General features: G+C 40.0%; 9 protein-coding genes across 9 annotated transcripts; 3 read left to right on the top strand and 6 right to left on the bottom strand.

Annotated features, from left to right (window-relative positions):
• Positions 1-228: 228 nt before the first annotated feature.
• On the bottom strand, positions 229-1,766 carry LOC6639465. Its single transcript, XM_002061741.3, has 2 exons — positions 1,032-1,766; positions 229-952 (listed from the first exon to the last, which is right to left on the bottom strand). The coding sequence occupies exons 1-2, from the start codon at positions 1,647-1,649 to the stop codon at positions 413-415; spliced, it is 1,158 nt and encodes a 385-aa protein (XP_002061777.3). The 5' UTR covers positions 1,650-1,766; the 3' UTR covers positions 229-412.
• A 6,970-nt stretch (positions 1,767-8,736) lies between these two features.
• On the top strand, positions 8,737-9,781 carry LOC6639466 (polyadenylate-binding protein, cytoplasmic and nuclear). The gene is made up of 3 exons (XM_023180097.2): positions 8,737-8,997; positions 9,076-9,248; positions 9,306-9,781. Exons 1-3 carry the CDS (start codon positions 8,884-8,886, stop codon positions 9,739-9,741), a joined length of 723 nt encoding a protein of 240 aa, XP_023035865.1. The 5' UTR covers positions 8,737-8,883; the 3' UTR covers positions 9,742-9,781.
• A 612-nt stretch (positions 9,782-10,393) lies between these two features.
• LOC6639467 lies at positions 10,394-12,905 on the top strand. Its single transcript, XM_002061743.3, has 3 exons — positions 10,394-10,517; positions 10,592-10,788; positions 10,904-12,905. Exons 2-3 carry the CDS (start codon positions 10,786-10,788, stop codon positions 12,713-12,715), a joined length of 1,815 nt encoding a protein of 604 aa, XP_002061779.2. The 5' UTR covers positions 10,394-10,517; positions 10,592-10,785; the 3' UTR covers positions 12,716-12,905.
• Positions 12,906-15,076: 2,171 nt separating this feature from the next.
• On the top strand, positions 15,077-15,641 carry LOC26529348. The gene is made up of 2 exons (XM_015179152.3): positions 15,077-15,143; positions 15,231-15,641. Exons 1-2 carry the CDS (start codon positions 15,123-15,125, stop codon positions 15,432-15,434), a joined length of 225 nt encoding a protein of 74 aa, XP_015034638.1. The 5' UTR covers positions 15,077-15,122; the 3' UTR covers positions 15,435-15,641.
• Positions 15,642-17,865: 2,224 nt separating this feature from the next.
• On the bottom strand, positions 17,866-18,613 carry LOC6639468 (cuticle protein 12.5). The gene is made up of 2 exons (XM_023180103.2): positions 18,423-18,613; positions 17,866-18,350 (listed from the first exon to the last, which is right to left on the bottom strand). The coding sequence occupies exons 1-2, from the start codon at positions 18,549-18,551 to the stop codon at positions 17,901-17,903; spliced, it is 579 nt and encodes a 192-aa protein (XP_023035871.2). The 5' UTR covers positions 18,552-18,613; the 3' UTR covers positions 17,866-17,900.
• Positions 18,614-21,790: 3,177 nt separating this feature from the next.
• On the bottom strand, positions 21,791-22,346 carry LOC6639469 (pupal cuticle protein C1B). The gene is made up of 2 exons (XM_002061745.3): positions 22,338-22,346; positions 21,791-22,265 (listed from the first exon to the last, which is right to left on the bottom strand). The coding sequence occupies exons 1-2, from the start codon at positions 22,344-22,346 to the stop codon at positions 21,852-21,854; spliced, it is 423 nt and encodes a 140-aa protein (XP_002061781.1). The 3' UTR covers positions 21,791-21,851.
• Positions 22,347-23,421: 1,075 nt separating this feature from the next.
• Positions 23,422-23,968, bottom strand: LOC124460716 (pupal cuticle protein C1B-like). Its single transcript, XM_047012181.1, has 2 exons — positions 23,908-23,968; positions 23,422-23,835 (listed from the first exon to the last, which is right to left on the bottom strand). The coding sequence occupies exons 1-2, from the start codon at positions 23,914-23,916 to the stop codon at positions 23,422-23,424; spliced, it is 423 nt and encodes a 140-aa protein (XP_046868137.1). The 5' UTR covers positions 23,917-23,968.
• A 1,279-nt stretch (positions 23,969-25,247) lies between these two features.
• LOC6639111 (cuticle protein) lies at positions 25,248-25,850 on the bottom strand. Its single transcript, XM_023180122.2, has 2 exons — positions 25,728-25,850; positions 25,248-25,655 (listed from the first exon to the last, which is right to left on the bottom strand). The coding sequence occupies exons 1-2, from the start codon at positions 25,848-25,850 to the stop codon at positions 25,248-25,250; spliced, it is 531 nt and encodes a 176-aa protein (XP_023035890.2).
• A 1,054-nt stretch (positions 25,851-26,904) lies between these two features.
• LOC6639113 (vitelline membrane protein Vm26Ab-like) lies at positions 26,905-27,417 on the bottom strand. Its single transcript, XM_023180128.2, has 2 exons — positions 27,385-27,417; positions 26,905-27,312 (listed from the first exon to the last, which is right to left on the bottom strand). The coding sequence occupies exons 1-2, from the start codon at positions 27,391-27,393 to the stop codon at positions 26,905-26,907; spliced, it is 417 nt and encodes a 138-aa protein (XP_023035896.1). The 5' UTR covers positions 27,394-27,417.
• Positions 27,418-27,817: the final 400 nt, after the last annotated feature.

Below are 27,817 nucleotides of genomic sequence, written 5' to 3'. Positions count from 1 at the left end.
TTGCAGTGCTTAAAAACTAATTACGAACAAAGCTAAAGCTGTTGTTGTTGTTGTTGTTCTTATTTTAACTTCTCCTTTTTTTCGCTGCCATTCCCTTAAGTGCGTAGATTTTTAGCCTTTTGCCCCTAAGTTTGGTCAGTGATTACGAGAAAATTAAAACTACATTAAAAGTTTTTTGCAGTTGACAGTGGGGCTCTGGCTGAACGAAGAAGAATAAGTAAAAGCAACTGCCAAGAAACTCAACGATTTATTGATTTGGAAAACACATTTGTGAAAAGAAAATTGAAAATCAAGATAGAAAATAGATGAAAAACGGCAATTGGAAAAGTCCAAACTAATCGTATATGTGATGCCCACACATCACATTGGAAAAATCCAAACTAATCGTATATGTGATGCCCACACATAGTCTCTATTGACTGCGAGCCTTACAATAGCTGCAGCTTCCATTGTCATACATAGGCTGACCCATCGGTTGATCCCCAACATTATTGTTGGCATTGAAGTTCATTTCAGTTGTTTGCACATCATTGGGATAACATTGTTGATATTCGGATTCGATTTGAGTTTTGGAATTTTTGTGGCCATAACGATCAGTAGTTGCTCTGGCTGTGCGGTTTGCATTTTTCTCCCACATGAATTGCTCGTCGCTAATTTGTTTTTGTCTATTCTGATATTCCAGCATGTGGTTCAATTGACGCAAGTGCTCCTCTTTGACCTGTTGCAGTTCCTTTTGCTGTTTAAATAACCGATCGTACAGGTTCATCATGTTCTTGTCATGGCGCTCACATGTCTGCTCAATTAAAAAGTTTACCACATGCTCGAAATGACGATCCAGTTTGGCAACTTGTTCTTGCAGTTCGGGCATGTTGTTTATTTCATGTTGCAAACATGTGGAAAGAAAGTCAATTTGTTCATTGGGTCCAGTCCACTTTTTTAGTCGATTCATGGCCTAGGGAAATAGGGGGGGAAAAAAAAAACCAAAAAGAAAATAACCCAATGGAGAAGGCATGAGAATTTGTTGTATTCACCTGCATGGATGATTTCCAGATATCGGACATTATGTCTGGATTATTCTCCCCCTTTGTCTTTGTAGAATTGGGCAATTGAAATGATATTTGTTTTTGCGTATTCAGTTTACGATTTTTGCTATCCAATGCTAGATCTGATGTCTGCGAATGCAATAAATCAATTTCCTTGATAAATTTTTGATTCGCCTGCCAAAGATCCTTAATACTTGAGATCTTATGGTCCAATTTGTGCGACAGATGATCATCCTCAGTTGTATGGGATATATCGCCACAGCATGCCATATTAGTTAGCGCATCGTCATTATCTTTGCTATCTGGTTTGGCCATATAAATTTTACCATTATATTCGCTAAGGACATCATCCAGATGTCTTTGTGTGTTCCTGGGGTCAGTGAATGGTTTACCCAAACGACCCATTTCCTTCAATTGGCCATACATTAACAGCATTAGGCAGTTGCGGGCATACTTCTCTTGCCCAGAAACCTGACTGAAGATTTTAAGCCACTGCTGAGTGATCCCATGGTCCGACTTTCTTAGTTTATTCACTTTCAAATTGCTAATAACACGCAATTGTGCTGCAAAATGGCGATCTAAAGCACATTCGCTTAGTCCACCCATTTTAGGGTTACTTTCTTTTCACTATTATTATTAAAAAATATATATTATTTTGTGAATTTCTTGTTTTGCTTTGTGAAATCGAAACGAATTGGTGAACGATTGAAAACGTTATGGCACTTTTGATTTCAAATGAAAACACGTTCTCAAAAAAACGGAAAATTAAATGACAGAAATTTCAATTCACTTTGTTTCTCAGCTAGATAACGTATTGAGAACAATCGATACCAAACACATTGATGTGGAAAAGTCTTCTAATTTTGGGTCACTTTAATTCACTTTACTTTGAACTCAAAGATAATGTCCCGAGAAAATGTAGGCGAGCTATGTTTGGTACCGACAACAACCGAATTAAAGCGAGGTAAACTCAAGTTGACTTAGTTACTTAAGTTTACGTAAAATTCCACTTAAAATGGCTGCCAAATCTCATCAAGCAAACGTCCTTTAGCTGTGAGATGTAGGTTAGGGTCCATCAAATGGGCCCTTTGCACGCAATTTTCGCACCTTTTATCCGGCAGATAATGTTGGTTGCGTTGTTGGTAGCCTTGCTCTGCCATAATGCCGTAAATACCACAAATATTTTTAAGATTCTCCATCTATTGCACATAATCCATAGCCTTTGCCAGCCAACTCCTTCCTTCAATATGGCCCCGATGTTTAATTTCTTAGTTACGAGACGGTGGCAGCGGCGGCTTTGGTATTTGCTCCCCTTTTGCGCTCTTCTTTATCTCCGTCTGCATCGTTTCTTTGCTCATAAATTGCGCAAATTCCTTTTTGTGAGAGAGCGTCAAAGAAAAATGGCAATAAACCAAGTCCAAAGAAAAATCCCACAGAAAGGGAAACATGGGTGATTCCCATCTAATTTCTCTTCCATGTCCTTTCCACGCTTATTAAAGTATAAATCATTTCACAGCACAAAGCACAATGACCAACAAAATACGTCACAATTGAAGAAGAAACACAACCACAAAAAAAAAACCAGCAACAGAAACCAACAAAAAGAGGAGAAAAACAAAAAACTTGTAGTGAAAGGAAAGTGTAAGGCAAAGGTAAAGTTAAAACTAACCATCTCTTGGCTGGTTAGCCAAAGTGCATTATAGTCCTCGGTCCACGGGTGCAAGGAGCAGCAACAAATGTAGCAGAAAACCGCAGCCAAGAGTAGTGCAATTAAATGCAGGAAATAATGGCCACCACACTAATAGCACACCACACCAGGCGGAGGCGGCAGTGGACTGGAGTGGAATAAAGTGAAGTTGCAGATGATGATAGTGATTCCGATGGTGATGGTGGTAATTCCCCAAACAGGAAACAACAGAATGTACATAGTAAGTAAACAGCATCAGACCCAGTCCTCCATATACCTAAATAATTTTTCAAGGAACGAATAAAAACCATTTTCTTTCCCTCCATGGAAATATACATAGCTACAAATACATATATGCTAGCTTAATTGAGTTAGAGTCCTTAACATAGAGACACTAAGATCATCTTGAATATGATTCTTGATTTATATTGTATGCAAATGCTTGATTAAGAATTTAAAAGATCTGAGAATATTCTTGAGAACTGGATTTAGTAACTTGGGAATTTAAACTTTTCTTTTTGTTTCTGAGGAAAAGTTTGCATCTTAATGTAGCGGATTCCAATCACACATCATGTCCATGTATGCATATGTATGTATGTATGTATATTGGTTTTGACCAACACACATGGAGACTTCTGTTGTGGTCCTCTGCCTGTGGTTTTCTTTGGTCTGCTTCTATCTCTAAAGGCCAACAACTCTAGCTGGTTGTGCGTTGTGTGAAATATTTTATAATTTAATTTTCAATTGGCAGCTTTGAACATATCCTCTCTCTCTCTCTCTCGCTTTCTCTCTCGCATATATCGGAATATATGTGTATGTATATTCGCTTCTAATTGAATTCAATGTGCACTTAAGCGGCATCCGTACATAATGAAATTTTGCAACAAAATTTTGTAGACGAAACTGCGGATGTGTGTGTGGCCTGGACACAAAAGAGCCAACAAATATTGTTCTTGTTGTTGCTATGCTAATGCAAACTTTGGCCCCCACTTTATTCTCTCTCTCTCTCTTTCTCTCTCTATTTTTTTTTTGTTATTTTTTATTTTTATTTATTGCACAATAAATAATGTGAAATGAGAGCAACAGCAACAGCAGAAGAAATTGAAATGAAATTAAACTGCCATTCGATTGAGGAAGGAATTTTTGTGCCAAACATTCAGTCAGCTAGTGAGTGAGTGAGTGAGTGAGTGAGTGAGCCAGCCAGTCAGTCAGTCAGTCAGTCCGATCCATCCTCTATGACAGGCAAGGAAAATTTCTACTTCAACTCAAACTCCTTTCACTAGGTCCTTGCTTGCTGCATAACCATATTTGATTTTTATTTCATTTTATTTCATTTGATGTTTTATTTTGCACGCTTTGGAAATAATCGATTGTCAGTCAGTTCCAACTGTTTGTCGCTTCAGGCGCCAACCGCCTGCCCCTTGCCACTGTGTTTGACTTTCAATTGGAATGTTGGGCTAGTTGGTTGGTCTGTAGGTGGAGCTGGAGCTGAAGCCGGAGCCGGAGCCTAAGCATGAGCAGCAGCTGGCTCCAATATTCCGCATAATATTTGAAAATGCCAATACACTGGGCACAAAAGTATACATACATCGATGAAAACTACTCAGGCATCTACTATAAAAGGATTAAAGAATTTCTAATCTAATTCTATCTTTATATGAGAGTAGGAAAATATCTATAACTGTTTTTGAAATTGATATGAATATAGCTGCATTAGAGGCCGTATTGTTTTCTTCGCAGTGTATATCAAGAAATAAAAATAAGAGTGTGAGTATGAGGAATATAAAAAATTCCTTGCGATTGACTTAGCCTGGAGTTTTATTGATTGATTTTCAATGGTCATAGCCCGAGAGCAGCAACAGGAACAGGAAAAGGAATAGCATCAGCATCATCATCAGCACCAGTAGGAGCAACAACAGCAGCAGCAGCAGCAGCGTGAGAAGTAGACAATTCTCAGTTTCCAGCAACATCTATGTATGTATGTATGTACCTCCTGTGACTTGGGCTCACGTTGCGTATGCTTAATATTGTTATGCTCGAGCGTAGAGCTCGTTGCGGCTCTTCCTTACCGACTCCGCCCGCCGCTTTGTACATAGTTAGTATGCTTCTTTGCCTGACGAAGTTTGCACAAGAAATTCAAGCAATGATGAAGTGTTTTTATTGTGTGTTTTAATGAAGCACACACACCCATACCCATTGGCATACCCTTACTCTTCCATACTTGTCTTGATCTCTGACGCACAGGAACTACAAAATTCAAACAGAAATCAACTCTTATAAGTATTGCGGGTCAATTTCCGGACTGCAAAATATATACGCACACCTAACATACATACATACATACATACATACATATATAAATATAAATACTTACATACATAGAAGAAATATTTTTGGTTCTTGTAGTGGAAACTTTTTTCATTAAGAAAACTCTTGAAAAGTGAGTGGAAAAAACGATGATGTCGTCAGCGACAGCGACAAAGACAAAGACCAGAATGATGGAAAAGGAGAGAAGGCAGTGAAACCCCAGCTGGATAAGTGAGTGCAAAATGTTATTTTATTGTCAACAAGCAAAAGTTACAATGCTACGCAAAGCACTCCCTCACTCTCTGTAACCGAAAAAAGATGAAGGCATGACAAAATTTATTTAATATGCAATATAAACAAAAGCAACAAGGACACAACACGCTCATAAACCCATTTCAGGAGGGAGGAGAAGTGCGGGGGGCGTGCTGGGCTCGGGCAGTAAACATAACAAGGACAAGTCGAAGACCAACACCAACACCAACACCAAGAGCAAAGCATAACAACAACATCAACATCAACTGCTCCCAGTTGCTTGTAAAGAATTTAATAATATTACCTCAAGGATTTGACAATGTGCTAGCTGGTGCTAAGAGTCGCCCACCCACTATGGCATTTATAAAATATTTATATACTTATGTATATGTTTCGTGTGTTTTATATCAAAGTTGGTCAAACGACCAGCGAAGTTTTTCGTTATCCCTAAACGAAGACAACACAAAAATAGTAGAAATGAACCAACAAAAAGACTTTGCCGAACTTTGTGTTCCTATCCTTTCTGTTGTAATCGATCATTAGCCATAGCCCGAATAATTATTATAATGAATCCATCTAAAAAGTAATGTAAACGCCAGATATATTTACTCTCTATCCTCTTTTCTGTCTTCTGTCTTCTGTCTCCTGCCTCCTAAAGACACAATGTTGAGTTGTTGTTTTAACTTTTGGCACTTTCTTTCCCTCGAGAAGTAGACATTGTGAACTTATGTTGCTGTCGTTCCTAAAGAAAAAAGAGAAAAGAAATAGAGAGAACAAAAAATAAATGAACCAGATGGCAAGACAAATTTTTATAATTTTGTTGCGTTCCTTTTTTGGTGTTGTTGGTGTCAAAAATTGAATTGATTAATAAAATATAAGAAATAATTGGTAAAAGTTTTGCTCCTTCAAAGGAATGAGAGATTGATGTATCTGCCTTAAAACTAAAATGTAAATTAAAGGAAGAGGAGGATAACGATTAGTTAAAGGTGATTTAAAGTTTTTTAATTTTTATTTAGAATTTAATATCTATTTCTTTTGACATTTTAGACCAAGATATTTTTACTTTTAGAGGATTAATAAATTGAATTGTTGACATTTTTCGTTTTCAATGTGGTTCCACCTCATAGGGCGCACTTTCAATTATTCACTGACATAGCAAAAGAAAAAAAAAAAACAAGACGAATCGCAGAGTTGGGGCCGGAGGGGAAAAGAAGAACCAAACCAAAGTCATGCATATGCATGGATCCTAGGGATGTGGGATATGAAAGCATGTTCCTGTGCTAATGGCATTTCCAACCAACGACAACTTGCTTAAAAAATCATCAAAAACCGAAAGAAAAAAAAAAAAAAACAAAAAACAAGTCGCGTTAAGTGCTGGGGAATGGTGCGGAATTCAGGTTCTAGTTAGTCAGGAATGCTACTGCTGGTGTAACCGCATCTGTCATGCTCTTTGCTTTGCTGTGGTAAGGAAGCAAAAGGAAGGAACTCCCTCTCTGTGAAATGAAAATAAAAACTGAAACTAAAACCACATTGAAAAGCTACATTTAAAGCCTGAAAAACTCAATATGTGCATAACTTTCGCTTTCACTTTCCGTTGACAGTCGCTGCTGCCCCAGTCCATCTTCTAGTTCCACCTTCATCTGCCTCACCTGTCACAATCTCTGACCCAAATCCCAAAGTAGCAACGCCTTAAAGCATTAAACAAACTGTGTCACTTGTGGCCACATCTCCTGTCTTTATTTTTTTTTCGTTCTTTTCCTTCATTCCCTTCGTTTCCTTCCAGTTTTGCAGAAAACAAATATTGGCACTTGCCGCAATAACCAGGTAAGCTGCCGCTGTCGCTGCCGCTTTGCCTTTGCCTTTGCCTAGCTCTAGATAGGTCTGCAGATGTAAGAAAAATAGGTCATACTTTATATATATCCAAACATACAAATCCATGAGCCTCTTTCCCTACCTGCCTCCCCCAACCCAAACCCACATCAGAAAGGACCTCATCCTTCCTTGGGTAATGTTGTGCCAACTGCAAGGCAAATTAAAACCAAAAATATGGAGCTAAAGCTACTTCCATATTGCATTGTGGAGCGGATGAATGGTGGGGGAATGGTGTAACCACTTGAATCCCTTGTCCTTTGATTTTGCGAAACTATTGTAACAATAATTTAACTCTGTTTCTATTAACAAACTTCAATTAACAGTCAAATGAACGGATTTGAATCCAAGATAATCCTAGCATGAACGAAGAACACCTCATCTATCTCTCTCTCCCTCTCTCGCACACACACAACACACAGACACACAATTGGTGGGGTGTCCTTTGAAATTTTAATGGCATTTAAGTGAGCGAAACGCGTGTTTTGGGGCGTGGTTCTTGCGCTTGAATTAACAAATTAATGCAAATCGTTTGGAACAACAACTCTGTGAGTCATTCACTTGCTTCAATTCCTTGAAGATGTCTACTAAACGCGTTTGCGTTCAACTTATCTAGAATTAAATGAATATTTATGAGCATATTTTTTATTTTTCTACCCATCCGCAGTGCAGTAATCTTGTTTTCTATTACTTTTGCTCTTGTGCATAGGTCTTGGCTCCGAAGACCCACAACCAGAACCAGCATTTCGATTTTGAGTTCTAATTTAATTGCTACAGCGGCAACAAAAACAACAACAAGGACAACAACATCCGCTTCCGTTTGCCACGACATCCCGTCAAGAGCGGCAATCGCATTAGAATGCATAACGAGGCTGCTGCAGCCACAAACCCAACCCAACCCGACCCATCCTAACCCATCCATGGACCTCTGGCTAACGCCTTGATGGATAAGCGTCGCATTGGAACTGCTCCTGCCATCCCGTTTTTCGTTCTTTCGATCATTGCACTCCGTGTGAATTGGAGACGCGTATATATGTATGTATGTATGTATGTGTGTTTTCCTCTGTATGCATGAATAGTCTCTTTCTCTCACTGTATAAACAATGCCCAGCTGACGGCAGTCGGCTGGCGGATTCGGCTCCTGGTCCTGGTTTTAGGTTTCGCCTGCTTAATGCACTCATTTAATTGCATTATGCCGCAGGTTGTCGCATTGCCTGCAAGTCCTGGCACTTCAAGACGCGACTGCATTAATTTGCATATGAAAAACTGCATGTTGTTGGTTTTGTTTAGCCCACACGACGAAGCAGGTGATGATGATGATGATGATGACGGTGACGATGATGCTTTGCCCTCCAGCTAAGGTAATGAAGTCAACAAGCTGCGGCCGCTTTTGACACAGGGGGAAAACATCTTAGCTCCCCAGCCCGACACCAAAAGAAAAACAAAAATATTCATATGGAATTACATATTTTGTTCGTTTCTGGGAAGATATGAAAAATTTACTTAAAGACCTACCCTAGAAACATATGTGCATACACACATATGTACATAGCTAACTTTTAGGTTGCCGATCCATTGTATTTTTGATTCTCTTGTGACTATGGCAACTCTATCAAAATTTATAGTGTGACCAGTCTTTCTAAATGCACCGAAAGTTTAAACACGTGTTGCAGCTTCATATTTGTTTTCTATCTTTGCAAATATAGTAAAAAGTCGGACAAAACTATGGAAACAGGTCAATCATATAAAACAACACAATCACACGGAACTATCCTTGTAGAAACTTGTAAGACACTCGATGAATATCGCATTAATTCCCTGAGGTCTGGAGAGGGTGAGGTACGTACATACGCGCACATTGCTAGAAATCTTCAAGAATATCTAAATTCGAAATTCTTTTCCCTGTCCCCTTGCCAGTTGTTTCTCAAAGGCATCCATTCGCTATGCACACCTGAAAAGATAATGGAAGTGGCAACGCATTTTGGTGAAATTTTTCAAATGCGTTACAAGATTGATTACTATGGCAGAGGTCGTGGCTTTGCTTATTTGCAATATATTGATATAACCAGCTCTGCCTTGGCTCTAAACAGGTAAGTCTAATCAATTATTTTGCCAAGCAATCTCTAATTGGCTTCTTTACTTTAAAGCTTGTCCAATCGCTTTCTCCAAAATGGTCTAAATGTAACAGTGAGAGTATCGAAAAATATCAGGGAATTGTCATTGCATGGCATCAACACTCTTGCCCCGCAGGAAGTCTATCAGCAATTGCAAAAACTTTTTGAATTTGAGAAATTGACAATTTATGGCTACAGTCCAGATTGCTATCAATATAACATACGATTCGAGAACAATGCTGCAGCATGTCTGGCCCATCTATCATTGCGAACGCACATCGGTTTATTTGGCAGCCAAGCCAAGGTCATTTGGTTGCATCTGAATCAGCCATTTCGTTCCATAAACATTAGTGCACATTGTTGCCTTAAATGGAATAGGCAGATTATTAACAAAGATGTCGACTTGTATTTGCTCTGTCCCAACAAGTGCCGCTGTTCCCAGATGCTTAATCTAATAAGGCTTACCTAGCTGTAGAGATTGAAATTTCAAAATAAAGACTCTGAATTCAGTTGCCAAATAATAGAAAATTATAAGGTTTCCTTTTTGTATTTCTTAGAAGCTTGCATATATGTATATATAAAATGAAACCAAAAAACAACATAAAAGATATATGTATTTTAATCATGTTCGGTATAGTTCTTATACTTTTGTAATATTTTTTGTATTCCTAAGATGAGAATTCATGGAATCCTCTTCCCTTATTTGAAGCTGAATTAATTAATGGATGAGTCATTTTAAAAGCGGAGGAGAAAGAGAAGATGCTGGACCACCGAATGAAAAGAGACATGGACGATAGCTTTATTTGACGGGATATCGCTTGATTATCTCTCTTTAAGGGTGAGATTTTCCAAGTCACAATTTCTTTTTGCTGTTTTGTTTTTTCTTTATCTTTCATTTGGTTTAATTTTGTTATTTTTGTTCATGTTTTCCACATGTCAAGTCATTTTATTTTGCCTTTACTGATGTGTTGTTGTTGTTTTTTTTTTTTTGACACGCAGCGCGTGCTTTTTTTCTAGCTCATGTTTAACAATATAAATTTATGCACGGTCGCAGCAGACAGACGGACAGAGAAGGCAGAAGTAGAACTTTTGCCGTGCCCGTAAAGCCCAGAGAGCTCACCACAAGCCGCAGCAGCAGCACCTACTACTCCTTTACGTTCTTGTTGCCGCTGTGGTTAAGCTCTGACTTCACTCGGCGTGAATCAAATGAGATGAGATGAGGCGAGGCGAGGTGAACTGAGCTGAGTAAGAGCACTCAAGTGCCAGAGACCTGTCCGTATTCTCTCATACCATTCTATTCCATAAACCCCTTGCCACAGCCACCGATGCCGCCTCCGCCTCCGCCCCCCGCCGCTATGTGGCTGCTTCATTTTCCTAATTTATACGCGCTTCTCTGCTAATGAAAATTTACGTGGCAAGGCAACCGCAACACTTTGTCTTGAATGGGCCTCTTGACGGGATCCTTTCTACTCCCATGTAAAACGTTTAAGATAGAAACGACGCCTCCCCCAACATGGTAATCTTAGACTTATAACTTGATATATGTACATACATATGTATGTATGTATGTGCATATCTCCATATACATATATATATTTACTTTAAAAATTCCAAAAACTGTCATCCGTCAGAGACATCAAATCGGAAAAAATAATAAATTCTATGTACTAAATGTAAAATTTAAAATGGAGAAGGAGCCAGGTGAAAAGCTTTTGGACCAACATTATCAATCGCAGCTGAGGAGATATAAAAGGACTCACAGACGTAATGCCTGCCCCTCGGATCAGATTGTCATCGCCAAATGGTTACGGGTATTTAGTACAGTGCCCAAGGAGCAGAAATTGGCCAGGAATAGTCTGATGATTCTCATGTATGGCCATTTAAAGGAATTTGGATATTTACGTGATCCATTTGTCGATATCGCAAATTTGGATAAGGATTTGAATGTCATTCTAGACAGTTATGCCTATTTAACTGTGACTAATGAAAACCTCCGTCGTCATACAAAAAACAATGTGGAGCCATCGCTAGAGAGTGTGATAAGGTATGCCCTAAGGCATCCAGTTAATAACGAACTACAACCTCAAGATGCCAGGCCAAGGAGCAAGGATTATTCACGTGGCAGAAAATGGAGCAAGACGCGTACGCTACAACCTATTGAAGAATTAGCCGAAATCTCAGAGATGGAGCCAACCAGCAACCGAGATATAGAAAAACATAGCAAAGACAATACCTACAATTCGCATCGATGCTATAAATCAGACCCAGATCTAAAAGAGCAGCGACTCAAGCAATTGGCGGCCCAAGAAGAGAAACTGAAATCTGTTAGAGATAGAATTGAAAATTACGAGCTAGCAATGGAAAATGAACTGCAGCAGCAGCAGTGCCAATCGAGTGGAAACTATGAAAGTGACGAGAAAATTCCAACAACAAGTGAAATTACAAATTACGAAGAAAATCCACAGTCGGGCGGTGATGTTGCAAATGAAGCAACTGTCGGGATATCTACTACCACTAGTGGGCACACAGAAAGTTCCAATTCATTGGAGTCCAGACCTCAGGCAGTGCGTAGCCTAAAAGTTTGTTTCGATAAAATGGCCGAGATGATAACAAGAAGCCAAACAAGTTTGCAGGATCAGCATCCTAAGCACCCTAAACCCCCCGAAATGAGCGATGCAGCAGAGAGCAAGCCTGAGGCAGAAATAGAAACTCAGAACCAGAGGAAGACCCAGATTCAGACACAGACTACAACCACTAGGGCAAAGGAAAGAGTAACTTCAATACCTCTGCAAATTGTAATGCATCAGGAATGGAACTCCCATCAAACTGAGGGACTTAATCGTCTAAGGAAACGCAATAGGGAGTTGCGTAAAAGTTGCCTTAAATACTACAATTTGGATGGCAGTTTAAAGCAGCAGCAGCGAAGCAGCCATTGCGATGAGATGAAGGGAAAACAGCGTACACAGGGATTCCTAATTGGTGCCCATCGGGCTATGAAACGTTTGCAGCGCTGGCATGGATTACCTCAACGATTGGGCTTCTTTGCCACCTGTTTCGGGCTCACCGGCTTGGGTTTGGGTCAATGGCGTTGGCGTGCCATCGATAGGGGATTGGAGAGAGCGACCCACAAGTGGTATTGCCACACACTGCAGCATAGTCAAGAGCATGCCTGGCGCTCCTATCGCCGCATTATGCTCAATCAGAGTCTGCCCAAAGCGGCGGAGGCATTGAGTTTGTTAAATCAAGTTCTTAACGGTCGTAAGGAACTAATCCTTGAACGTATGTCCCATCTGCAACAGCTGAAGCAACTGTGTGCCCAGGAATGTGCTGGCCGTGTGAATGGTGTCCAATTGCAGCAGATGCTAACCCATTTGGAGGATAAGTATCTTCAATTGGCCAAGGATTTGCATTCGTTGGCATGTCAACAGCAGCAGCAGCATTAGCAGAAGGAGCACCAACTAAGACTGCAAACTTAAATTCAATTCAATGGCAGTTTACTATCGAATTTCAATTTCAGTTTTTGTTGTCAAGTTGTTGTTTTTGTTCTGTTTGCTACTCCCTCCCCTCTCTGTCTCACACCTTTGGGAGTAGTAGTAGTTGTTGTTGTTGTTGCTTCGCTGCTTGCTACTCATTAATTAATTTAAATTGTACTCGTTATTAAATTACAAACTGACAAAATAAAATAAAAACAAACAAACACAAATACGTGCGCAATAAACTCCAAAGAGTTCTTTGGAAAGAGTTAATGGGAGCCATGTGGCCAGGGAGCAGTTGGATGGACGATGATGGAAAACAAACAAACAATCTACTACGACTGGTAAACAGGTAGCCTTACTGCCTTCTCTCTCTCTCTCCCTGTGTTTTTTCTCTTATTTTTTTCTAATTATGCAACACTGTAAATTTGTTTGAGACACAGTCAGTTGGCGGCAAGTAGAAGTTGCCAGATGAAATTGGAAAGTATCCTGGTAAAAAGATATTAAATAAATATTTCAAAAATCCACAATTATCCCCGATGGAAGTAAAGACCAAAGTTAAGAGTTTTTAAGGGTTTTGCAGAATATTTGAAATTTTTCTCAATTTACTATATTTGATAAATGCATGATCATTGAATCAACTTTTCAGTGAGTAATCATGAGGTAATTCTCAGTAATAAATGGAAAAACTCTATCACTGATTTTCTGGAGGATATGCTCCATGCTGAGGCACAATTATTTACAGAGTATCTTGCAACAACAAAAGGTCCACAAAAATAAAAAACTGACTGCCAGCTGCTGGTCGAGAGTAGCCGCCGCCATTTTATTATGTGTTGTTTTTTGTTGTTTTGTTGCTGTTTTGTTTTATGTTTTTTTTTTTTTGTAAGCAAACTGAAAATTAGTAGCGAAACAAAAACTGTCGCTATAAGGCACTTACTTGTATACTCCTCGTAAGTAAGTAGTTCCGCGCGAGTTGTTGCCAGAATAGTCAGGGCGTGGTCAAGCACTAGTTCTCCCGAACTGCTACTCGAAGAACAAGTGATGACGATGATGATGATGATGACGATGTTGGTGGTGGCGGTGGTCAGTGGTGGTCAGTGAACTTGCCAACTAACCAACAATGCAGTCAAGCGAAATGTGCATACACATACAAATATTATATATGTATGTACGTAAGTACATGAGATGTAGTTGTATGGAAGTATATATCTACACATATATACTGATGGCTTCATCAGCTTTTGGTTGAGTTAAATTTATGGTCTATATATGAACATTTGCATAGAACACTTCTCACTCTGCATTAATTAATTATTTATGGCTTGCGAAACATGTTGCCCAAACTCTTTCTCTCTCTCTCCCTCTCTCTCTACTTGGTGTGTATTTCTCCTTTTCTCTTGTCTCGTTTTATCTCTTTCAGATTGTTTGCACAGTTTGCAAATTTTTGTTGTTAAAACCAAGGCATCACCCTATGAGCTCCCTCTCTATCTCACAGTCTCTCTCGGTGTCTCTTTTTCTCAGTCTCTGTCTTATCTAATAGAATTGATCGCAAAATATGGTCTGGTTTGGCATTGCCTTTTGCTTTTGTGGAAGGAGGGAGGTCCCATTCCATATAACATATGTGTATGCCAAGCACGAACACATAATTATAATTTTTACAACGTCTAAATAAACGCAAATATTTTATGCATAGAGGCAAAATGCCGCGCAACAGGCGGCATTGAAGAACGCTTAAGTGTGTGTGTGTTTGTGTGCCTGTGTGGGTGTGGATGGGTGAAGAGTTAGCAGAGACAGAGGCAGGAGCAGGGCTGGCAGCTAGAGGGCCAAGTTGTGTGTAATCCAATGACAGATCCAATTCTAGCAACAAAAAATAAGTGTATAAAAACACTTAACGAGAATTTCTTGATGACTTTGTGATGCAAGAGGAAATGTTTATTAAATATGGCAAACAAATGAAAGGGAAAAGCGCCGGAAGCAGACGAGTTATTCTATTCACCAAAAAACAAGCCTTAACTTAGCTCATATATATCCATATTTTCTATGGTTAGTTTCCAATTTATAGAGTATAGCAAGTGCTGCCTATTTGACATATCGAATTATTTAATTTTCTTGTGTTTTTAACAATTTGAAATAGCAATTTACATTATAATTTATGCAAACCATAGCTTGTTGAGCTCTACCTCTCGATGTATAACCATATTAATGGTTTAATAAATTCTCATGATTGTCTCCCTCTATGTATGTCTCTCTTTCTACCTTTCGCTGACGTCAAGTGAAGGCGAAGCTATAAATATGATTGAATTGCTTGATCATTTTGTCAATCAAATTTTGAATTTCACACGATAAGCAGCAGCAGCAGCAAAATATTCCCGACATTATGTTACTCAAATTGCTAGTGGTAAGAATACACAAAAGAAAACAAAACAAGGATTAAGGATTTTCACATTGAGAATTCAACATTCAACTCTTTTTTTTTTTAACTCAGCTCACTTTGCTTGCGGTTCTAAGCAATGGCAAGCCGCAGCTATTAGTTACAACACCAGTGGCAGGAAGTGGATGGTATGCAGCGACAGCTCCGTCAACCTATTATCCCGGATATTTCAGTTCGCCGGCCTATGCGGCGTATACGTATACACCTGTTTATGGTGCCTATGCCACATATCCGTATTACACATACTTGAGACGTTGAATCTGTTCGATAACCGGCAATAATTAATAGTGTTTTCAATTACTAAACTGTAGCTTATTAACAACTATTCGTATATATATATATTTGTGTGTGTATGTGTGTGGGAATTTGCATTCCTGTGTATGTGTCTTTGTGCTTCTGTGAAACATTTTTTGTTCTCTTTTTTTTTCAAGTTAATGTGAATAAAAAGCTTTTATAACAAATTAAGCATTTGTTTTTTACCCCTAAAATTGTGGCAAATTAAGAAATCGGAGCAGTCAAGTGGCCAAAACTTGGCACACGGTAAGTTTTAACCATCAAACTTATCATTAGCAATCGATAGGCAACGAATTGTTGTGAAATTTCACAACGAAAATTAGGTAATTTGCTCCACTGTGTGCAGTTATTTGGCTATTCGCAAGGAGCGGCAGAATCAGTTCAATTGAAATCCAATTTAAATTTTGATTATATTGATTCCAATTTAAGCATCTGTAGTAAATAATAAAAAAAAAAACAACATTTATGAATAACAACAAATAAAGCAAAATCAATAGATTGGTGTTTGCTTTGGCACCTATACAGACGTACGTGTTTGTGTTTTTTTTTTTTTTTTTTTTGCTTACACCTGTGAATATTTTTACATGAACCTCTTCAGGGATGGTGTCTGTAGCAGGGGGCGGAGGAATGGAAATGAGACGATATCACACACAGGTTGTGTGTGTGTGTATGTGTATCTTGGTAACCCGCTACTGATTTACCTGACGTGTTTAAATCTTTTATTCATGTAATCCATTTGAAGAACACGTTTGCACATGATTGTGTATATGTCGAAAGGGAATCTAACATATATATGTATGTATGTACTTCATTCATATATGTATGTTGTGGGTTGTGTGTGTGTGTGTGTGCCCCTCTTTTTCTCTCCCCCTTACGTTTGGGGTGTATATTTGATTTGAAAAATCGTCAAAATTATATAAAGTGAATACAAATTTTATTTACTCAATTTTATTGCTTTTGCCCGGCAGACAAAAAGATTTGGTTGTCAATTCGTTACTATACTATGCTGGTCATTTAAATAGTTTCACAAGCTATTGATTAAGCCAACATTTTGTACTACTTTTTGTTTTTTTTTTCCCCCCTCTAATAAGTGCCTAAGTATTCTTTCTTTACAAGCTTTCTTTTGGGGCCTTTTTGTTTTTTGGTGAGTTAGTTAACCCAAAAATGGACTTGGCCAGGTTTATGCCAGACTAAGTTTCGGGTGCTTGCCTCAATGCGCTTTTGCTCGGCGAACAAATTTTGTAATGGTTCCTCAACTCTCTTATCGAAATCGAGGCATCTCCCTGAGCGAGTTTTTGCTTTTGCCTTGGATTAAACTTTCCATTTAAAAGGATTTCTTCTCCCTTTTTCTTGCCCCTCCTGTTATTGCTGCCCCTTGTAGTCGTTCGTTTTCTTTTCTGTTTTTTTTTTTGCAGTTTTTTTTCCTTCTTTCTTTTGCTGTATATGAAATATGCTTCCTTTCAGCGTTTCCTGCGTTTTTCTCCATTTCCAGCGGCAGTGAAGTTTTCTGCTTGACTTTGTCCTGCGCGTTGAAAGCCTGAAGAGCTCCTTCTGCTGCTCCTTCGCTCGTCCTGTTGCTGCTTATCATAACTTTGGCATCATCTCTTTTACCTCTTTCCCTGCCTTAGCCTGCACCGCCGCTCCATTTCAACCTCTATCAGCTCCCAACCCCTCCCCGCTGTCCCGACTCCCCCTGTCGTCACTATTCTTTCCTCTATGCTTGTCGTTGTGCTCCATCTTCAGGTAGTAAACGCCAAGTAGTTGTAAACTTTTCCTACGTAAGCGGAAAAGGCTAGTAAAATCCAATGTATAGAAGACGACTTTCAGGCTGGCAGAGAGGGGCGGAGACGGTGGCCAAAGAGGGATTGGTGGCGGGGTGGCGATGGCTTTAGCATCGGTGGTTACGGTGCCAAGGGGTTTTGTCCCCATTTTCACAAGTTCTCGCTACAGATAGCGTCCAAATTTAATGACCTTTTTATTCAATAAAACTGCGTCAAGCTGAAAACTTTTTTGGTAAGCTAAGTTGGATTCTTCCATCTTTTCCCGGTTGTACGTGTTGTTGTTGTACATGTTTTGAATTGGTTCTGTCATATCTATTTAGCAAAAAAAAATATGAAAAGTAAAGTAAACTTTTCAAAAGTGAAGCGCGTCTCAGTCTACCAAATGTTTCACTTTTGTTGTATCTGGACGTCAAGGTAGAGCAGAAAGATGATCAAGTTTGGAAACAGATTCGCAACATTTGGCAAGCTTTCCACATTGTAACTCCATTAGTCCTACGAACATTTTCGAACTCAACGGCAGTTTAAGCTCTGTCATATTATTTAGTTAAATAAATAATCTTTTTCCGTTTGATTTTTTAAATATGAAAACAAAAAATTTATTTACACACAGTCAAGGGGCAATATATGATCACATGTTTCTGATCGTTGTTTACTTCTTCAGGAGGACGGGAGCAGCAGCGGCCAATGGAGCAGCTGCAATGGGTGCGGTGTAAGCGGCAGCAGCGATGGGAGCAGCGGCAGCAGCGATGGGAGCAGCGGCAGCATAACGGGCAATGGGAGCAGTGTAGGCAGCGGTCAATGGAGCAGAGTAAGCCAGGGGAGAAGTGTAAGCTGCGGCCAGAGGAGCGGAGTATGCAGAGTAGGCAGCAACTGGAGCAGTGTAAGCAGCGGCGGCCAGAGGAGCGGCAATCGGGGCGGTGTATGCAGCTGGGAAGGCAGCACTGTGGGCTACCTGGTGAGCGTTGAAGCTGGAGGCATAGGGAGCCACATAGGCGGCACTACCTACGACAGCTGGAGCAGTGTAGGCCAGAGGAGCAGCAGCCAATATTCCAGGCTTGGCAGCGGCGACAGCCACAACAGCGAAGAAGCAGACGGCGAACTAAGGGATGGAGGATAAGGATTCGTTGGTGGTTAGGATCCGCCTAGAAAGGAGCAACACCTTTTCACTTACGAATTTCATGTTGATAGTTTTGTTGGTTGTTTTTTTTTGTTGGCTAGTTGTGACTAGTTGAAACTGTGAGCTTTGTTTGATAACGGTTCGTTTCACTGTCTTCGTTTTATAGTCGAAATCGATGGACATGACGCATACGAATCCAATTGGGCCTCCACACACACACAGCTAAACACACACTCGCACAGTTCGAAGGCCGCGCTTACAAATGCAGTCAACATCGTCGTTTCGTTCGAAACTTGGACACTTTGAGATTGAGACTTGGACGGCTCGGCTTGAACGACTTGGACTACTTGGTTTAGTAGGCCAATTCATTGTTGTACACGCACACACTTGGCACGTGCTGGGGGCACTTGAGCTTTGAGTAATTTGATTAGACTTTTGTGTGTGTTTATGTGTGTGTGTTGGTGTGTGTGTGTGCACAAGGCAAATTGAAATTGCGACGGCGGCTTCCCAAGACGAAGCAGAGAGGCCATAAACCAATTATGTACGCTCCTTCAAATCCAGAAAAAGTTTTTAGGAATTACGAGTAAAACTCACCCTTAGGAGTGGCTAAATGAGAGTTGAAAATTAAATTAATTTTTTAAAGCCCACCAAAGTGATCTAATTCAGATATTTAACTTGAAGTATTTTAACCAATTATCATATTTAATAGATCATTAAGCCCAACCCAAATTGGATGGTTAAGCCTTAGAGAACTTTCCAACTTAAATCTACATATCGTCCGATGGAAACTTCTTTGTTTATTCCATGTTACTATTTTCGGAATCCGTGTACATACATATGTATATGTATTTTTCCATGTTCGATGTGATACAACAGAATTGACAGATTTCTATTCTGTAAGTAAAATTGCCAAAATTTCTGTAATCCATTGTATTGTGTTGAACAGAAAAAGGAAAATGAAGAACGATGCAGAGGCTGGGCCACCTCTTCTTGTGAAATCAAACCAATGCTTCATTCATCCATTTTAAATGGCTTCAATTTCAAATTTTAATAAACTGAAAGCAATCATTTGTGCCACACGCCTAAAGGTTAGGATTCAGGGGAATCCTGAACGGTAACGTTAGCAACAATCTTTACTCAATTTCCTACCCATTCCATTCCCTGGTTTCTTTTGTGCATACATATGTACATATACATATGTATGTATGGTATGGAGGCATGTCCTTATAAATAATTTCTGGAAACCACTTAAATTCACAAAAAGGGAACCTTTGCTGCCAAATGTCGCAAACATTTTGAGACAAATTCAAAACGCAATTTTTAATAGACCTCATAGGATGGATGGGAATGGAATTCGCAGTGGGTAGGCGGGTTGTGGGGGGTGTCATGTGTGCCTTTCACGTTTTACGGCACTTAAACGACGCATTAACGCGCACGCACAGCTGCTCCTGCTTGCCTCCTTCTCATCCTCTTCCTTCGTCTCCTCTTCATCTTGTTCGTCTCCATCACCGACCGACCGACCGAGCGAGCGACCGACCATGAGCCAAAGTCAGAACAAGTAAGTTGCGCCTTTATTGTGGCAATAAACTCCAACCTGAAGGAAAGGGGGCGAACAATACTCTTGGGGGGGAGGCATGGACCACAGGTGGAGAGGGGTGAACAGGATGGTATAGAAAAAAAAAGCAAAAGTGCCGCATATTTCACGCAACTTGTTCAAAGTTCCCTTTTTCTGCCGTCTGCAAATTTTGTGTTTTGTTTTCTACTCTACTCCAAGTCCATCCAATTAGTTATTACGGGTATATTGAGAGATCAAATTGAAAAGTAGGAGATTAAGTTTATTTAGAAACCTAAGTGATTCAATTATGCCATCAGTTGACCAACTTAAAATATTTAAAGTAGCATTAGACGAGTTGCCTTCAAATTTCCGATAATATGGAACAGGGAGAAAACCAGAGAAGGCCATAAATCTTAATTTTCTATCCGATTTGTCTTTGTTGATTTACCCGCTTAGGTATAGCTTAGTCGATCTTTTTGTCCTTTGGCTTTAGTGTTGGTTTTGAGGTCCTTGTCCCCTAAGCTTTGGTCCCAGTCAAACGAAGCGCAATTTTTGCGCCTTTTTGTGAAAATTTCTTGTGCGGTCTTTTTTTTTTTTCATTTTTAAATATACATATATATGTGAATATATATATATAGGTATATATATTTTTTTAATTACTTGCTGCCACTTAGAAGGTACATGTACCCCAGAGGATTGGGCATGGTGTGTGTGTGTGTGCGAAGAGGGGGAGAAGGAAGTGGAACCCAAACTCTTTGATATAATGCTTTTCTTTTTGCCTTGCGGGTCCATTGAGAATTTTTGAGCACTGCACTTGAAACTGTTAACTGTTGGCATCAAAGCTTTTAGGCGGATTAACCAATATATGTATATATATATATGTATCTATGTATGTATCGAGACAAACTTGACAATGAAAGGCGTCCCTTTGAATGCGACGAGACGAGAGAATCATAAGAAACTGTCGCCCCTCATGTTCTCTCTGCCTAGCCCATCAAAGTCAAGTGTGAAAACAAATATATTTGTTGCCTGCGGTTGGAAGGCTATGCAACATGATTGTGCATTTAGTAGGCGGATACGACAGGACAGATACGCCTCCCCCAAAAATAGGCTGCTTTGTATGCAGAGTCACATGGCAAACACTTGAGAAAGAGGCAAAGAGAGAGAGAGAGAGATGGAAATGGCAAGTCCCGGGGATGCAGAGGCAACAATTCAGCTACCACCATTTGGCTCTCACCATGTGCATACAATACATCCATCCATCCTCCATATGGACACACATTCATCCCTACCATCCTTCCCGTTTCTTCTTCTCCGCCTCCTGATCCTTGTACATTCCTTTCTTTTCGTCTCCATCGCCATGTTAAATTCGCGTAATTGGCATTTTTAAGCAAAATTCACGCTTCAACACTTTTTCAAGTGTGAGTCTTGCCAATGTCTGTGGGTGTGTGTGTGTGTGTATATATGAGTGGGGTGTGTGTGTGTGTGGATGCGAGTGGCACCTTTTTATGGGAAAGGGACCAACTTAAACCTGCACTCGATATTTCTAATTAGTGAGATTTAAGTCTTGTATTTCCTTTTTCTTTTACTTTTCCATTTCCTATGTTTTTTCTCTTATTCCTTCGCTTTGTTTCTTTGTAAAATATAACATTTATTAATTAATATTGTCCAATTTATAATAAATGGACGGTCTACAACACAAAGCCTGCTGATTTCATGTTACATTACTTTTCCCTTCATCTAAACCTCATTATATAAGATTTTTTGTTGAAAAGGGAAAAGAATGACAGAAATCAACTCAAATACTAATTTATAAACAGCAAATAAAAAAATGTTGGATTTAAATTTTTCATTTAGTGGTCTTTAATAGTATAAAAAAAAAAAAAACTTATTTACACGGTCACGGGACAAGAGTTGGTTGCTGATGCTTACTTCTTCAGGATCACAGGTGCAGGGGCGGCCAATGGAGCAATGGGAGCGCCGTAAGCGGCAGCAGCGAAGGGTGCTGTGTAGGCAGCGGTCAAAGGAGCAGAATAAGCCAAGGGAGAAGTGTAAGCAGCGGTCAGAGGAGCGGAGTAGGCAGCAGCAGCCAAAGGAGCAGAGTAGGCAGCAACTGGAGCAGTGTAGGCAGCGGCGGCCAGAGGAGCGGCAATCGGGGCGGTGTAGGCAGCTGGGAAGGCAGCACTGTGGGCTACCTGATGAGCGTTGAAGCTGGAGGCATAGGGAGCCACATAGGCGGCACTACCTACGACAGCTGGAGCAGTGTAGGCCAGAGGAGCAGCAGCCAATATTCCAGGCTTGGCAGCGGCGACAGCCACAACAGCGAAGAAGCAGACGGCGAACTAAGGGATGGAGGATAAGGATTCGTTGGTGGTTAGGATCCGCCTATGAAGGAGCAACACCTTTTCACTTACGAATTTCATGTTGATAGTTTTGTTGGTTGTTTTTTTATTGGCTAGTTGTGACTAGTTGAAGCTGTGAGCTCTGTTTGATACCAATTCGTTTCGTTTGACTCGTTTTATAGTCGAAATCGACGGACATGACGCATACAAATCCAATTGGGCCTCGAGAGTGCGAAGGCCGCGTTTACAAATGCAGCCAACATCGCCGTTGGTTCGACACTTGGACAATTCGTGGTGATTTGGTTTACTAACATTTTGCTCACTGCCTTTCTTCTGGTTTCTGGGGACTGTCAGTGGCACCCAAATCGAACAACTATATCATTAAACTCTCAAATTAATTTCAAAATTAATATAACCTTGAAAGTAAAAAAATAATCCGAATTCATCAAACTTAGTACTTCAAAACAATAAGACTACCAAAATCAGTTGTCCGTATCATTATATTGAAATCTTTAATCAATAATCAATCATTATTAGATGTGTTCTCAAACTAGAATATTGCCGAATAGAGTTTCTAAGAGATAGCCGAACAGAAATAAACACATATACGGAAAATAGGAAAAATTTACTTTACACTGAAAATTCAAACGTTAATTTGCTTCTTTCCAAATAGATTTCACTATACTTAACCAACCGTATATGTAGGTATGGAATTCTTATGACAAGATTTCGTTTCTAGTAATTATAATTGCACCCTTTGCATTATTTTATTTAAGCCCATTGGAATTGAGACCTCGCAAATATTTTTTGAGCAGTCTTGTTGAGAACAACACAAATATTAATTCATTCTCTAGAATTAATAGTAAACTAGAAAATTGAGTGGAAAAGTGTCGCTTTCAGATTAGGAATATTATGTAGTATTAATTTGTAAGTATTGGGTTAAAAAGCATTATTCAAGTTGATCTGATTTTGGCAAGCCTATAACCCTAACCGCTTTTGATAAACTGGGTTCAGAGAATAGCAAACTGGTGATCGCAATGTTTTCAGTTTTTCATAAAAATCTTAATTATGTCCATAAAATTTAAATTCTTGGTTTAACAAATTGATTTTTATTTTCATGGTCAAAGCTTAACAACAATATCAATGTTTTTATTGTTTACTTCTTCAGGAGGACGGGAGCGGCAGCTGCAATAGGTGCGGTGTAAGCGGCAGCAGCGATGGGAGCAGCGGCGGCATAAGGGGCAATGGGAGCAGTGTAGGCAGCAGTGAAAGGAGCAGAGTAAGCCAAGGGAGAAGTGTAAGCTGCGGCCAGAGGAGCGGAGTATGCAGAGTAGGCAGCAACTGGAGCAGTGTAAGCAGCGGCGGCCAGAGGAGCGGCAATCAGGGCGGTGTATGCAGCTGGGAAGGCAGCACTGTGGGCTACCTGGTGAGCGTTGAAGCTGGAGGCATAGGGAGCCACATAGGCGGCACTGCCAACCACAGCTGGAGCAGTGTAGGCCAGAGGAGCAGCAGCCAATATTCCAGGCTTGGCAGCGGCGACAGCCACAACAGCGAAGAAGCAGACGGCGAACTAAGGGATGGAGGATAAGGATTCGTTGGTGGTTAGGATCGGCCAAAGAAGCAGCACCACCTTTTCACTTACGAATTTCATGTTGATAGTTTTGTTGGTTGTTTTTTGTTGGCTAGTTGTGACTAGTTGAAGCTGTGAGCTTTGTTTGATACCAATTCGTTTCGTTTGACTCGTTTTATAGTCGAAATCGACGAACATGACGCATAGGTTTTTGATTTTGGCCCCACACAGTCGAAGGCCACGTTTGGTTACAAATGCAGCCAACACTACTGTTTCAATTGAATGTCGGACGATTTGAGTTCATCGTTTTTGAAATACCAGTGAATCGTTCGAAGGTGCTATTTATTAATGCAACATCCCGATATCCCTGGATTGAATTTCCCTTCCAAATTGGTTCCATTATAGGACAAATATATAATTTATTAAATAAGAAATGGGGAATTTCAAAGTGACTTCAACAAAGGTTTTCTGGAGGATTATTTAACTTAAGTTAATATTAAAAAATAAAAAGCAAGATTTGACAATCTTGTATAATTTTAATGAAGTAACTTTGAGTTCCTTTAAATAGATATAATCTGTCCACGGAGCAATCAGCAGAAAAGTTTTCACAATTGAAAGGAAACAAAGTTTTAATATGAAGACGAAAAGAAATCTAAAACTCATATATTTATATTTGGAAATTTCACATCAAACAAGATTCGGCTTTACAAGTCCACCCTAAAGCCCATATGAACATACGGCATCCAGATGTGAGGTACAGCGTGTTACTCCAACGGGCAAATACTACAAAGGTTTCAAAACAAGCTGCTACGTAGATTGATCGGTGGCCCCTTCTATGTCCGGAACTCTGTTCTACACATGGACTAACAGAACCCCTCAGTCCACAAGGAGGTCCTGAGACTCGGAGTTCGCCACCTCGGCAGGCAACAGCCCTACCAAATGAAAACTATGCCCGCACACTAAATATGTTGTACCCAATGGATTTGCCTTCCAGGCCTGATCCTGATTGGTAGGGCAAGTCTTCTCGGTCTCAGCCCTTCTGCGGCTTTGCTTTTTCAGTGTACTTTTGCCATGTTGTTTAAGTTTTTCATCAAATTTAATCATTGTCCAAGTCTAGACAATGACTTTAAATATACTTACCAAAAAAAAACAACCTATATATACTTATATATACATATCTCAAAACAAATTGTTCTATTAGGCAGACTAATAAATTCATGTCTTAGGAGAAACAAGAGAGAGATTGATATTTCGTTCTCATTTGAATATCCTTTAAGTAAGTTCAAGTATTTAGAACCTTACGAACTATTCCCAAAATATTTCTAATACCAATTGCAAAACATACTCAATATTATTTAAATTAAAAAAAAAATTTATTAACACAGTCGTAGGTCAAGATTCGTTTACGTGATTTACTTCTTCAGGAGGACGGGAGCAGCTGCAATGGGTGCGGTGTAAGCGGCAGCAGCGATGGGAGCAGCGGCATAACGGGCTACTGGAGCAGTGTAGGCAGCGGTCAAAGGAGCAGAGTAGGCCAAGGGAGAAGTGTAAGCAGCGGCCAGAGGAGCGGAGTATGCAGAGTAGGCAGCAACTGGAGCAGTGTAGGCAGCGGCGGCCAGAGGAGCGGCAATCGGGGCGGTGTAGGCAGCTGGGAAGGCTGCACTGTGAGCCACCTGATGAGCGTTGAAGCTGGAGGCATAGGGAGCCACATAGGCGGCACTACCTACGACAGCTGGAGCAGTGTAGGCCAGAGGAGCAGCAGCCAATATTCCAGGCTTGGCAGCGGCGACAGCCACAACAGCGAAGAAGCAGACGGCGAACTAAGGGATGGAGGATAAGGATTCGTTGGTGGTTAGGATCCGCCTATGAAGGAGCAACACCTTTTCACTTACGAATTTCATGTTGATAGTTTTGTTGGTTGGTTGTTGGACAGTTGTTACTGCTTGAAGGGGCGAGCTGTGTTTGATAATGGTTCGATTCACCTGCCTCGTTTTATAGTCGAAATCGACGGACATGACGCATAGGTTTTTGATTTTGGCCACACACAGTCGAAGGCCACGTTTGGTTACAAATGCAGCCAACATTAATTGAAACTTGGACGATTTCGGTTCATCGTTTTTGAAATACAAGTGTAATGTTTCAAGGTCCTATTATTAAATGCAACATCCCAATATCCCTGGAATTTCTCTTCTAAATTGGTTCGGTTATAAGACAAATATATCATTTATAAAATAAGAAATGAGAATTTTAATGTGACTTCAACACAAGTTTTCTGGAGGACTATTTAATTCAAGGTTATATTAGCAAAGCAAGATTAGGCAATCTTATATAACTCAATGGAGTAACTTTAAGTATGTTTTAATATATATAAACTGTGTACGGAGCAATCAGCAAGAAAGTTTTCACAATTGAAAGGAAACGAAATCTTAATATAAAGAAGAAAGAAAAGAAATCTGTAATGATTTAAAAGCATCTAACATTTTAGACTTCTTAGGACATTAAAGTAGGCTCAAAGTATATATGGTACTAGGAGTAAGTGGCTCGAAATGTGTATTTTCAACAAATGCAGAAAAAATATTTGGAAATTTCAACGATAAAAGAATAAAACAGTTCTTTCTTATAGTTCTTCGATCTGGTGGCTTTCAAGATGAACGAATATTGTCTGAAACAAAATAAAACTTTCAGTAGACCATAGGCATAATAATTTGTTCTAATACTCCGAAAGTCGTTTTCCTTAACTCAGACAACGAACTGAAAACATCAAACCAATGCTGGAAACCTCATTCGCATATAGAAATATATCAAATTTAACCATGTTTCTCAAACAAATACAATATTGTTTTCCCCATTTTCTGTTAGGCAGACTAATTAAGTCATTTCTTAAGAGAAACAAGAGAGCGATTGATATTTCGTTCTCATTTGAATATCCTTTAAGTAAGTTCAAGTATTTAGAACCTTACGAACTATTACCAAAATATTTCTAGTACCAATTGCAAGACAAACTCAATATTATTTAAATTAAAAAAAAATTTATTAACACAGTCGTAGGTCAAGATTCCATTTCGTGATTTACTTCTTCAGGAGGACGGGAGCAGCTGCAATGGGTGCGGTGTAAGCGGCAGCAGCGATGGGAGCAGCGGCATAACGGGCAATTGGAGCAGTGTAGGCAGCGGTGAAAGGAGCAGAGTAAGCCAAGGGAGAAGTGTAAGCAGCGGCCAGAGGAGCGGAGTATGCAGAGTAGGCAGCAACTGGAGCAGTGTAGGCAGCGGCGGCCAGAGGAGCGGCAATCGGGGCGGTGTAGGCAGCTGGGAAGGCTGCACTGTGGGCCACCTGATGAGCGTTGAAGCTGGAGGCATAGGGAGCCACATAGGCGGCACTACCTACGACAGCTGGAGCAGTGTAGGCCAGAGGAGCAGCAGCCAATATTCCAGGCTTGGCAGCGGCGACAGCCACAACAGCGAAGAAGCAGACGGCGAACTAAGGGATGGAGGATAAGGATTCGTTGGTGGTTAGGATCCGCCTAGAAAGGAGCAACACCTTTTCACTTACGAATTTCATGTTGATAGTTTTGTTGGTTGTTTTTTTTTGTTGGCTAGTTGTGACTAGTTGAAGCTGTGAGCTTTGTTTGATAACTCTTCGGTTCGTTTGACTCGTTTTATAGTCGAAATTGATTAACATGGCGCGTACACATCCGATTATGTTTACATTGGTGGAAGGCCACGCATTCAGCAGTGTCCAATCACTCGAAACTTGGGCAATTGTTATTTGGCGACTCTGAATTAACTGTTGTAGTTGACATGGGTCAATGTTGGGGGATGATGAATCACTGATGTGTGATTATCATTCTATGAACTTCTGCCATTTGGCCAACAATATAAAATATTCTGCCATTTTGTGTACACTTTAAGTTATATATCAATTTGTTGGCTTTAAGGATCTAAGAACTTTCAAATTATACAGTATTCACATAAAATTTATGTAT

The sequence above is a fragment of the Drosophila willistoni genome (genome assembly GCF_018902025.1).
Source record: "Drosophila willistoni isolate 14030-0811.24 chromosome XR unlocalized genomic scaffold, UCI_dwil_1.1 Seg144, whole genome shotgun sequence".
NCBI lineage: Eukaryota > Metazoa > Arthropoda > Insecta > Diptera > Drosophilidae > Drosophila > Drosophila willistoni.
This window is presented reverse-complemented; position numbering and strand designations above follow the sequence as displayed.

Coding starts and splice junctions, on each gene's coding strand:
- LOC6639465 (XM_002061741.3), bottom strand. CDS start 1,649: ATGGGTGGACTAAGCGAATGTGCTTTAGATCGCCATTTTGCAGCACAA. Junction 953..1,031: donor TCTGGAAATCATCCATGCAG/GTGAATACAACA, acceptor CTATTTCCCTAG/GCCATGAATCGACTAAAAAA.
- LOC6639466 (XM_023180097.2), top strand. CDS start 8,884: ATGGAAACAGGTCAATCATATAAAACAACACAATCACACGGAACTATC. Junction 8,998..9,075: donor TGAGGTCTGGAGAGGGTGAG/GTACGTACATAC, acceptor TCCCCTTGCCAG/TTGTTTCTCAAAGGCATCCA. Junction 9,249..9,305: donor TCTGCCTTGGCTCTAAACAG/GTAAGTCTAATC, acceptor TTTACTTTAAAG/CTTGTCCAATCGCTTTCTCC.
- LOC26529348 (XM_015179152.3), top strand. CDS start 15,123: ATGTTACTCAAATTGCTAGTG. Junction 15,144..15,230: donor TGTTACTCAAATTGCTAGTG/GTAAGAATACAC, acceptor TTTTTAACTCAG/CTCACTTTGCTTGCGGTTCT.
- LOC6639468 (XM_023180103.2), bottom strand. CDS start 18,551: ATGTCCATCGATTTCGACTATAAAACGAAGACAGTGAAACGAACCGTT. Junction 18,351..18,422: donor AAACTATCAACATGAAATTC/GTAAGTGAAAAG, acceptor TCCATCCCTTAG/TTCGCCGTCTGCTTCTTCGC.
- LOC6639111 (XM_023180122.2), bottom strand. CDS start 25,850: ATGTCCGTCGATTTCGACTATAAAACGAGGCAGGTGAATCGAACCATT. Junction 25,656..25,727: donor AAACTATCAACATGAAATTC/GTAAGTGAAAAG, acceptor TCCATCCCTTAG/TTCGCCGTCTGCTTCTTCGC.